Source organism: Egretta garzetta, unplaced genomic scaffold (genome assembly GCF_000687185.1).
Source record: "Egretta garzetta isolate BGI_Z169 unplaced genomic scaffold, ASM68718v1 scaffold204, whole genome shotgun sequence".
Lineage (NCBI taxonomy): Eukaryota > Metazoa > Chordata > Aves > Pelecaniformes > Ardeidae > Egretta > Egretta garzetta.
In genome coordinates, this window is record NW_009259424.1 from 1100333 (window position 1) to 1111562 (window position 11230).

Sequence of the window (11230 nt, forward strand, 5' to 3'; positions counted from 1 at the left end):
TTCACCCAACGAGGAACAATCCAGACTCTTCGGTAGCGCCGCTACTCGCGCTCGGCTCGTCGAGAACGAGTTGGGTGGCTTCCCTCGCGTTCCGTGTTTGGGGTCGGCATCCGGCTGCTTTTGACGTCACGCAGGGTAGTATCCAGCCGCTGACAACGTGAGCTGGCTTGCGTGACTACACCCAGGGATAAAATACTGCCGTGATTTGAGGTCAAAGTACAAAACGTCTTCGGCTACTGACTGTTAAAAGAAAAAAAAGAAAAACAACCCAAAACCCCCACCTTCTGTGGAAATATCTGTTTTAATAGAGAGGAGAACTTTCCTTCTTTTTGCCCTACTGGAGATGGATACCTTGACTACGGAAATCTTGAAGCGCTGTAATTGTACATCTTTTCTAACTTCTTGTGTTGCAGGTTGAAGCTTGCGTTGCAGTCGCTGCTACAGACGTGTGAAATCTGCCGTTGCGTGGCTATGTCTTAACCGAAGGCGCCTTCATTTTGATGTCCCCTTCTGAATGTGGTAGGATATCGCTAGCGATAGCTAGGGCAGTATTTGATCATGCATCATCTCCTGCGATAGGTAAACAGAATGCAATATATTTTAAGCTGTTTGGCTGGTTTTGGGGTGGGGATTTTGGTTTTTTTTTTTTATGAGATCACAAAAAAAAGCATCTTGTTTACTTCATTTTGACTTTTGCAGAGAAAAGCAGTTATCCTGTTGTGCTGGCAAGAATTCTGCCCTTCTTTGGTTAATGTAATGCTTAGGTGCTAACTGATGGCTTGCTTCTCTGAGCAGTTTTATATTTAGGCGGTTTATACGTTTTACGACCCCGCAGAATGTAAGACTGAATGCGTTTGTTGTGCATTGTGTTCCACATTCCGTTATTCGTGCTGTCTTCCAAATAATGGCTACAGATGAAAACTTATAGCAGTTTTTACACTGTATTGCACTGATTTTTAAATTGCTCTGAAAATATGGGGAAACATTGTCATGGAAGTGTAGTGTAAGTAATAGTGAAAGCACTGTCCTAAACTCTTCATCGTCTGCAATACTGAAAATGAAAGAGAAGCGTAGCTTCGTGTCCCTTCCAAATAGGCGCAGAGTCTGTCAGCGCGTCTGCTGGATCCGCAATTTAGGCTTTAGGGATGGGGGTTTGCACGGGGGACCTTGTATGCATGGCCTCCCGTTACTGCAGCGTAACTAAGAAGCTGTAGCCTTTGGTGATTGCAGTACAAGACGGGGGACTTGAGTTTCAGCTATTTTATCTTCTTTTAAATTGGAAGTCCAGTTGACTCATAGTTGTTTAAACGTAGTGATTGACACATCATATTATTCTTTGTGTTGCATAACTGGATTGATCAGAGCTGACCAATTTTTTTCCAAGCTGTGAGTCAAGTGTTGTTTTTGGGGATGATCTTGAGGCTGTACACAGTGTCATGCGGCTCCTTGTGTGAAGAAACTGGCCTGTACTGTCTCCTGAAAAGATGTTTGAGGTCGTTTCCACTAGCTAGAATTGGTTGTTACTGTCACTTGCATAGTTCTGGATGAGAGAAGTTTTACAAAGAACGTTATTTGAAATTTTTGAAACAGTTTTATAAAAAACTGAGGACCTGCACATCTTAAAAGTTGTATCTGAAATAGGAAGGAAAGCATTTTACTGCAGAGTTAATATAAAAACTGTCCAAGAAAGTAAATCATGCTCTTAAAAGTTGTTCAATGTTTCAGTATATTGGTATATAGAAAGTGAACTTGTGGATTACATGCTATATAGCTATTTATAACATAAACATTAGGGACAATACTGAAAAACTGCATTTTCCTTTTTTTTTTTTTTTTTTTTTAAAAAATTCCAGAAAAGTGAAGCTGGAAGATCTCTGTGATCAAGAGAAGCATAAACATGTTGTGCTGGGGAAATGCATCTTTTGGACAGCTTGGATTGGGTGGAATTGATGAAGAGATTGTTTTAGAACCCAGAAGAAGTGACTTTTTCATACATAAAAGGATCAGAGATGTAGGGTGTGGACTGAGGCATACCGTTTTTGTCCTGGATGATGGGACTGTTTATACGTGCGGATGCAATGATCTAGGACAACTAGGGCATGAAAAAGCCAGGAAAAGACCCGGTAAGTTTAGAAGTAATGAAGTCTGGAGAGTACCTGTGGTTGTGCATGTTCTTTTTGTTTCATTATGCTACGTCAAACCCAAGACTGCCAGTGTCTGGGCATGTGCTGAAATGTGTGCACGGTAGTTCTTCCAAGAATGAGCATGTTTTTCACTTGAAAAGCATCCCTTTGCTTGGATTGCATCTTGTGACCATTGAAAGCAACCAACTGTGAAACATGGCTGTCCCCCCGTATTTTTGCTTGCTGTGCGGCTGGACAGGGCCACTATTTTTTATTTCCAGCATGGAATCAGTTTGCCTAAGGCTGTGGGAGACTCAATGGCTGTTTTTAATCTCAAGGGGAGGTGACCTGCTTCAATACGTGGATTGGCGTTGTACTATATGTATGGGTTTGGGCTACTGGAATATGGTAGAAATGAATATTTGGCATACCGTAGTTGAGAAACATGCTGTGTGTTTTTAATCGTCCGATATGTGATGCAGAGCAGCTCTGATTAAAGCTATGTTCTTAATTTTCTTTTTTTTTTAAGGACTAAAAATAAAACTTTTATCAAAAGACTTTTCAGCATATGCAGTGCTACAGGAAGAGGATTTGGAGAAGCCTAAAGGATGCAATGTAAAACTTGTTTGGGCTTTTTTTCCTCCTATCTGTGTTATATGCGTGTTTCTGCTTCCTGCGAGTGGAGTTCTGTAGCAGAAGTGGGTAAACATCTTGCAGGGGCTGCAGAGGAGGAGTGTGCACATGGGCTCCCTTCAGAGCTGTGCGTGTGAGTCATGTCTGCGTGCTACTGAGTGATACGGAACAGTGCTTCTGGCAGCGCTTACAGCAGAACGTAAGCAAACTGGAAAGGCTTAGTAAGAGCGGATTCTAATCACTGCTATAGCAATTTTACAAGTTACTTGGCACAATAATTGATACAAATATTTCACGTGGAAATAAGGCGTTACGCAGTATTTTAATAGTTCTCCTTTATTCAGAGTTTCGGATTTGGTGCCAAGTAAAGATTTTTTTCGTGTAGGTGATACGTAACTTTTAAAACTAATTTGGACCTCTGTTGGGAAACAGTAAATGGATGTTAAAAATGATAAAGTTGAACCCTGTGTCAAATCTGCTTCATGATCATCAATAGAAGCTCAGCTTGTCAAACTTACTCCGAGTACCTGTTACCCACTTTGAAAATGATGCCGAATTGTCTTTTAAATCCAAAAGTTACAATATCTGACTTTCAGTTTTTTTGTTTTTTAAAACAGCCTTGTATGGACAAATGGACGGATGTAATGGACAAAAACCTACTATATTTTTTTTTTTTTTAAAGGCTCAGGCACAGCAGTCACGAGGATTGTAATGTTCTCCCTAATTTTTCTTTTCATCTGGAGGTTACTGACAATACCATTGAATGTTCTAATGTGAAGTTGGCGCATTGCGATAACTTTACTTGTGCAGTCTAAAGACACTCAGTATCTTTACAAAGGGGTGGATGCTCTCTCTTGAACGTATTTCTGCTAACTAAAGATAATTTTGTTGCTGACTGCATGCCTTTGCCACAACAGTGTCACCCCACTATTTAGCTGTGCCTTCCCTCTTCCCTCCCTGCAGAGCTCTGCTTGCCATAGGGATTGCGTGAATGTTCCTTAAGCCATATTAGGCAGAGTCAGCCTGGCTGGTTTAGCAGCTGGTGAAGATAGTCTGAGCTAATCTGCGTGCTCCTGCCTGGACTGGAGAGCGCTTATGTGACCACTTCCGCTGGGAGAGCCGTGGAGGCTGTAATGGGCTGAACTGGGGTGGTAACCTCTTTAATCAGACCAGCTGTTTAAAAAAACCCAACAACTTACATGTGCTGCCTGTTACTTTATTTGGGAAACTGAGTGCCTGCGGTGTTGCAGGGGCTGTTAGCTACTGTTCTGAAATCAACTTAGGCTATGCTAGGCGGTGCTCACAGCGCATGTTACGTTGATGGTACGCAGGCTTTTTCAGTGGTGTGCCGTTCTTGGGCAGGAATAGAATTTATGTGTTTGAAAACTGGGCATAAAGTGTCTAAGCAGGCCCTTATTTAAGGGGACTGTTGAAAATTCCAGCCATAATGGCAGGGGCGGGGGGGATATTTCTCCACTATACTGTTGCTGAAATGAAAATGGTAGACTTCTGATCACAAATCATAAGCACGAAAACGAACTTTTGAGTTTTTCCAAATGTATTTAAAGGTATTGGTGCAGGTTACTGGGGAAGAAAAAGTCACAGATGTTTTAGTGTTTGCCTTTCAGAGGCATGCACTGTATATCTAGAAAAATTACTCTTTAGGATCTGTTTCTACAGTATTTTGCATTATAAAGAGGACATTGTGTCGCTCATTGCAAAATCAGTAGCTTTAGTCTTTAATTTGCCCTGCCTTGTTTTGCAGGCTGTTTTGTTAATAATGAATAGGTGAATTTAACTTGCTGTGGTGGAATGTTTTCCTCTTACATAATGTCTACACGTGTAGTCATTTGACAATAATGTATTTGACCTTAATGTTAATTGAGTTTCTGCACTCATTTTCAGATGGCAAGATTAGAAGGAACCATTATGATCAAGCTGCGGTTTTTGTGTGCTTCTGTATATTGCTCCAGATAAAGTTGTTGTTTGATTACTTTGGAGCGTCAAATTTAACTTACTTCTCCTAGAATAGCATGCTTATAATTTGAAATAAAGGATGTTTTGGCAGACTTCTGGGCTTACTTCTGTGTTGTTTCAATTGATATGATATCTTGGTACTGAATATAGATGTCTTGAACGACGCTAGTTTGTAAGTAGCTTTTTTTTTTTTTAAACTAACTTTTCTTTTTTTTCTTTTTTTTTTTTTTTTTTTTTTTTTTAGAACATGTTGGTGCACTGGATGCCCAAAATATTGTAGCTGTGTCATGTGGAGAAGCCCACACTCTTGCATTAAATGACAAGGGTCAGGTATATGCTTGGGGTCTGGCTACCGATGGACAGCTTGGCTTGCCGGGAACGGAGGAATGCATCAGAGTGCCCAGGTTAAAAATAATTAGCATATAATAAGTTATTTTTGGGGGGAAAAAAAAAGTGTTTAAATCACATTGGTTCAGCTATTCTGTTACAATTAAAAACACACATTAGAAAGTGTATTTTAGTTACGGCACTTGCATGCTGTAGACAGTTTCTTTTCTCAGAAAGTCAGCTTATATGAGAAGTGTGTTACGGGTTTGCTTGGTTTGGTTTGTTGGTTTTTTTTTTTTTCTTTCTTTAATAGTCATCTACTAAGAATGAGAGTTATGTTGGAAAAGTAGGATGGGTATTTTAAGAATGTAAATGAGGATTGATAACTGCCAGTTAGGAGACATTAAAGAGAAATAAAATGTCAAACTTTCAAAACCAGTTGTGGGAGTACATTTGAAGAAGGTATGTTTGCTGTCTGATCTTCCTGCTTCAGTTTTCACCCTGAGGTTTTTTAGCTGTGATCAAATAATACGCCTTCTAGTTATAAAAATGAATGCTAGCCGGATTCACTTGCTTGCTTTCAGAATGCTGTGAGCATTCCAGCTAGCTGAAGTCCACATTTTTAGTGTGATGAATAGGTTCACTGAAACCAGTGGAACTGTCTGTAGCAGTAAGTTTGTATGGTTGCAAGCTGCATGCTTTCTTTTCTGATTTTCTTTTTTACATGGAAAAGACAACGCGTAAGTAAGAATTCCTTGGAACATTAGTGACTTATAACTTCTATCATGGCTATCTGTGACATGTATAAATACGAAAGATATAAATAACTAATATAAAGGTTATTTATTTCTGCATCAAATTTAAAAGCCCACAGACCTTTTAGAAACTCCTGGTTTTTCTCATCAAAAGTTGAAAGCATACTAGATTTAATGCACATTTGTATGTGTTTGCAACTTTATAGTATTGTGCAGTACTTAATAGCTCTGTGAACTGAAGTTAAGATTGAAGTTAATGTTGGTAGAGATGAAAAATTGAGTGCTCCAGTTTTAACAGAAAGTAATTCAGTCTTTAAGACTGATAGGAAGAAGATTGTAAACCCCTTTTTCTTTTGGAAACTAGAGAGTAAGAATAATTTTCTTATTGCATCCGGTATTAATTTCCTCCATTCAGCTGTGTGGCATCTCCTTCCTAGCATGTGAACCTCCCTAATTCTTCATTATGGTCTTTTACTGACTTTATTAATTTGAAAATAAGATGGAAACTGTCCTTGAAGGTGTTAGAAAAGAAGCGGTTTTGACTTAAGACTTTACTAAATAGCTTCTAATTAAAGTTAGGATATTTCAATTAGTTTCATATATACTTCAGTGAAAAGGATTCCCTCTTTGTGTGTATTATCCTTTGGCGTGACTTTATATTTCATTCCATGACCTAGTAGCTGAATTTGTTTTCTGTTTTCTTACCCCAATAGGAATATTAAAAGCTTATCAGAGATCCAAATTGTTCAAGTTGCCTGTGGTTATTATCACTCGTTAGCGCTCTCCAAAGGTAAGCCAAATTATTCTGAAGTTTTGTGTAATTTCTTACCAGGTGATTCTATAGGTTTCAACATTTATTTTGTCTTTTTAAAAAAGGAAATACTGGTGTGGTGTTTTTGTTTTTGTTTTGTTTTGTTTTTTAAACATACTACCATTCCACACGGGACTTCAGTTTGGTAGGAGAAGCGCAATTTGATGATGTAGGCTCAAATTTAAAAAATAAATATACAAACAAATGTTGTCTTGTTGTGCTTTTTTCTTACTTGCTTTTTAAATTAGTTTTTGTTTCTCTCCTTTTTTTGGTCCCATTTCTTTTTCATCCTGCTAGCATGCTGCTTTGTCACTAGTCTGCTTCAACCTGTAACTTCAAGTTACTGAGACTTGCAGGCAACGACTTCCTTTTCTGCTTTTCTATTGCAAAGCCTCTGTTTTGTCGGTCTTTCTATAGTTAAAATGTAATGTCACGTTATAACCCCCTTTTGAAAGGTTTAAACGTCTATCTTCAAAATTTTGCTGGAGCTAGTTAGCATAGCTGTCCAGAAATTAATATGAATTAAAACTTGCTGCTTGTTTGTTTCATCATAACAAAGGAGAGTTGTGGCCAAAACTTCCATTTGGAAGAGGTGGCTGCTGGATGGGGTTAATGGAAACTTAGAAACTCAAAACAAGAATTCTAGAAAGATTGTAAAGTTTGACAGTATTTCCTAACAATGTGTGGTTAAAATATAAACTAAGTAAACTGTGGGGAGGGAGGTGGTAATTGTATGCTGAATGATTTTTTTTTCTTTAAATATAGTAGTTTATACTGACTATATGTGCCTTGATTCTGTATGTGACTTTTCACGAGCTCATACTGAGTGTTTCTTGTGCATTATGTATTCCCAGGCATCTTTACCATTATAACCTAGTGGGATTCCTTTGTTTTCTGGACAGGCAGACAGAGATTTACAAATAACCCTTTGCCTGGGTTAAGATCAGCAGTGGAATGTGGGGAGTATCAGAACTGTGCTCTTAAGCGTTCTGTTGGTCAAAAGTGCAAGAATGTAATAGGAGTTTATAATTTGAAATTCACTCAGTGTTTTAAATAATTACAAGCTTCAGGTACAGCATCGCTATCCTATTGGCAGTTCACAGATTTGCAGCTCTATTATTATGTTCTTCATAAGCATTGTATGGTGGGTTTTTTGTTGTTGGTTTGTTTTTTTTTTTTTTTTCTGGTTGGAAGACAACCTACAGAAACACTTGCAATGTAGCAAGGGTATGGCCTTAAAAATAGACCCACACAGGGAGGAAAATGGGATGAACTTGAATCGGGCATTTTGAGAAGAGACTTTGTAGCATTTTTAGATCTATGTATGGGATATTGATCAGGTGGATTAGTTCATGTGATTGTAAATGATTGATGTAGAATTTCTTTGGTGTTAGGAAGATAGTTTTGTATAAAAGTGGTGGTTTGGGTTGGTGGTTTGGGTTTTTTTGTTTTTGTTTGGTTGGTTTTGATTTGTTTTGGGTTGTTTTTTTTTTTTTCCTGGTGGTGGTTTAAATAAATAAATAAAATCCAAGAGACCTGTACCCTGGGGGATGGGTTTCATTGTCTTCCATCTTTATAAAACTGTTACTGGAAAGGTGGCGGTAAGAGACAGAAAACATTACTGTTTGAAATGTATTGCATCAGCAGAAGCAAAATATCTTTATGATTAGGTGTTGATCTTTAGGATAGCAAATACCTTGGCAAAACGTTGGTTGTTCAGTGGAACGTGTTCTTTTGGAAGCAATCTTAACATAAGTAGCTCTCTGATTTGTGATTCTTCAAAATGTTTTTTTCTTTATGATACTATAAACTTTGTGCTTCATTGATCATATCATTGATACAGTATTTTAAAGTTTAAAATGTCACTTAAATTGTATATGAAAATTAGGTGTGTTACTGTGTAAGAGCTTAAATGAGGCTTGTGATTGGAAATCAGAAATTTTTGCGTGTCCAGTACGAAACCTCAACAAGATCTCTGCATAAAAGGATATGGAGTAGTGGAGCTCCCAACGCAACAGCATCTTGCTTAGTAATAACCAAACTCAACTTACCTAACACTGTTGAAACAGGAATGTTAATAAGAGCAGTTTTGAGGGTTTTGAATGTGATTTAAATACTTCAGTGTGATTAAATATTTGAGTTGAATGTCCGCGAATTACATGAGAATGCTTAGCTTCAAAAGTCAGTAATTTGTATGTGTTTTCAAACTCAAAAATATTTGAAGATTAAAAGTCTTAACTTCTAGCTTTTCTTACAGAAAATAAACTTTATATAATTAAATTATATTGAATGTATTTCTTGTTTATTTTTTTTTTCCTTTAATCAGGAAGTGAAGTGTTTTCGTGGGGACAGAATAAATATGGCCAGCTGGGCTTAGGTTATGAGTATAAAAAACAAAACTCGCCGCATGTGATTAAATCTCTGCTGGGAATCCCTTTTGCACAAATTGCAGCAGGAGGAGCTCATAGTTTTGTACTAACTCTTTCTGGAGCCATTTTTGGATGGGGACGCAACAAATTTGGGCAGCTTGGTCTTAATGATGATAATGGTAAGTAAACATTACTTCTGTAAATACCATGCTGAAGGTCTTGGTTTGTGAATCTAAAGACAGTGGTATTCCTAGAAAAGGAGCAGACAGAACGAACCTTTGAATACTGTTGGAGAGTGCTGATGCCATGTGAGAATTGCATAAGGAAGACCTAGAGTTTTTTTTCCTTCGCTGTTTTGTAGTGAAAATTCTGACAGTGCTATGTTGAAATTCTAGCCTGCTTGACTTGTTTTCTTTCCCTGTTTTAGATTTTTCTGTGGCTTAAACTTCTAAATGGGATTGAATGAAGATACTGTGCAGTAGTTACAGTTTGAACTGAATTTTAGGTAGATGAAATTGCTTGGCAAAACCAGTAACCTATCAAAACTCTTTGGTTGTCCTCAGTAGACCTATTTAAGGCATCTTCATTGACCTGTTCAAGGCATCTTCATTGTTTTACTCCCATGTGGGTGTCTGCCTTTCTCAGGCCATTTTTGATAATCATTCATGATTTCCAGCTAACCATTTCCAAAATCTCTTCTACTAGGATGTTGTTACGCATTAATGAGTATAAGCAAGTAGTTAGGTTAGACAAAAAATTATTTCTTTCCTAGTTGTGTTATGTTACATGCACACTATCCACGTGCAGGGCTCTAAGATGGAAGTATGTGCTATCAGTTTCCTGTAATACAGAATTTAGTATAGAATAATTTATAGCTAGTTTTGTGAATTCAGATTTTCTCACTGGTTCATTGTTCTCAACACCACTTAAAATAAGAAAAATACGCTGTAGTTAAAATGTGTATCTGAATTAATGCTTTAAATCTGGTCACACTTGTGTAATAAGGAAATTACATGTACTTTTCAGAAATCAAATTTTCATGGGAGCCTTCAGTTGCTTCTACATATTCTTTGGAATATGTATGGAATATGACCCCAGTTTGTTTATATAGCATCACTTCTCAGTAAAATCCCTTTTTTATGTCTTGATAGGGCTTCATCCAGGCATCTTGGCATACCTGACAAATTTTAAGACATCAGTTTTAACTTTTATAAAAATGGCCTTTGTGCATCTGGATGGCAAAGTTGATTTGTTCTGGTGATGGAGGGAAGTTAGCTGTGCTTCCTAATTATTCAGTGTTCCATTCTATTACACGTTTACTAATACTGAACTATGACCAACTGATACCAACTTACAGGAACACTTCAAAAATATGAAGCACATAAACAACTCAAAACAACTGTCATTTGTTTTCTTTTCTCATGGCCAATGGCAGGTCTAACATACTGTTCCATATTTCGTGATTTATGTATTGACTTATGATCTTACGCTGGTGAAAATGAGGACTATTTGCTACAAACTATTTCAGTATAGCACTCTATTTTTCTGTAAAAACACTTCTGCTCTCAAAAATACATAAACTCAGTCACAATGATTGCATTATGCTAACAAATTTAAAGTGCTTATTTGAGTGGAATGGAATTAGAATAAATGAGCAAAACTATTTGTTTTCTGATTTTTATTTTCAAAATAAGCGATCTACTGCTGTGTTAAACCTTTCAGACAGGTATGTTCCTACACTGCTGAAGTCGCTGAGATCTCAGAAGGTTGTTCATATATGTTGTGGAGAAGATCACACTGCTGCCCTTACAAAGGTACAATATTTAAAGATATGTTTAAGCTTTGATTTTTGAACGTTTTCAGGAGAAGACGGTACCTGAATAGGAAATACTAGACAAAATTCCACATAAAATTTCTTCAAAGTATATTGGATGAAGTTAAGGAAACAGTGGAAGAATGGTTAAATATTTGAAAAAACTTACAAATAGAAGAAATCTTTCCGTAGTTTAAAATTTCTGTGAAACTGAGCATACAAAATACAGCATTTTCGATATGACAGTGTGTGTTGCATTATTAAAGTTGTGCAGATACTGAAACTTATATTAGTGTATCCTAAAGAGATAAGCTGTTTTCTGACTGTAATGCCTCTGGCATTGCTGTTATCACTGATCAGACAGAATTAATTTTGAATTTAAATTAAATGCTGGGGGGGGGGGGGGGGGGGGGGGGGGGGGT

At 37.4% G+C, this 11230-nt stretch overlaps 1 protein-coding gene across 3 annotated transcripts in view; it reads left to right on the plus strand.

The window, feature by feature from the left end:
- The first annotated feature begins 38 nt into the window (after positions 1–38).
- Positions 39–11230, plus strand: part of HERC4 (HECT and RLD domain containing E3 ubiquitin protein ligase 4) — a 36156-nt gene continuing 24964 nt past the window's right edge. Inside the window, exons 1-7 of one of the 3 annotated variants that reach the window (XM_035892523.1) lie at positions 39–157; positions 414–594; positions 1847–2123; positions 4978–5137; positions 6529–6605; positions 8953–9174; positions 10718–10809. In XM_035892523.1, the coding sequence (XP_035748416.1) occupies positions 1898–2123; positions 4978–5137; positions 6529–6605; positions 8953–9174; positions 10718–10809 (777 nt within the window). In that variant the 5' untranslated portion in view covers positions 39–157; positions 414–594; positions 1847–1897. Of the gene's footprint in view, positions 158–413; positions 595–1843; positions 2124–4977; positions 5138–6528; positions 6606–8952; positions 9175–10717; positions 10810–11230 lie in introns of all 3 variants that reach the window. The other 2 variants (XM_035892524.1, XM_035892525.1) reach the window with 2 other exon arrangements.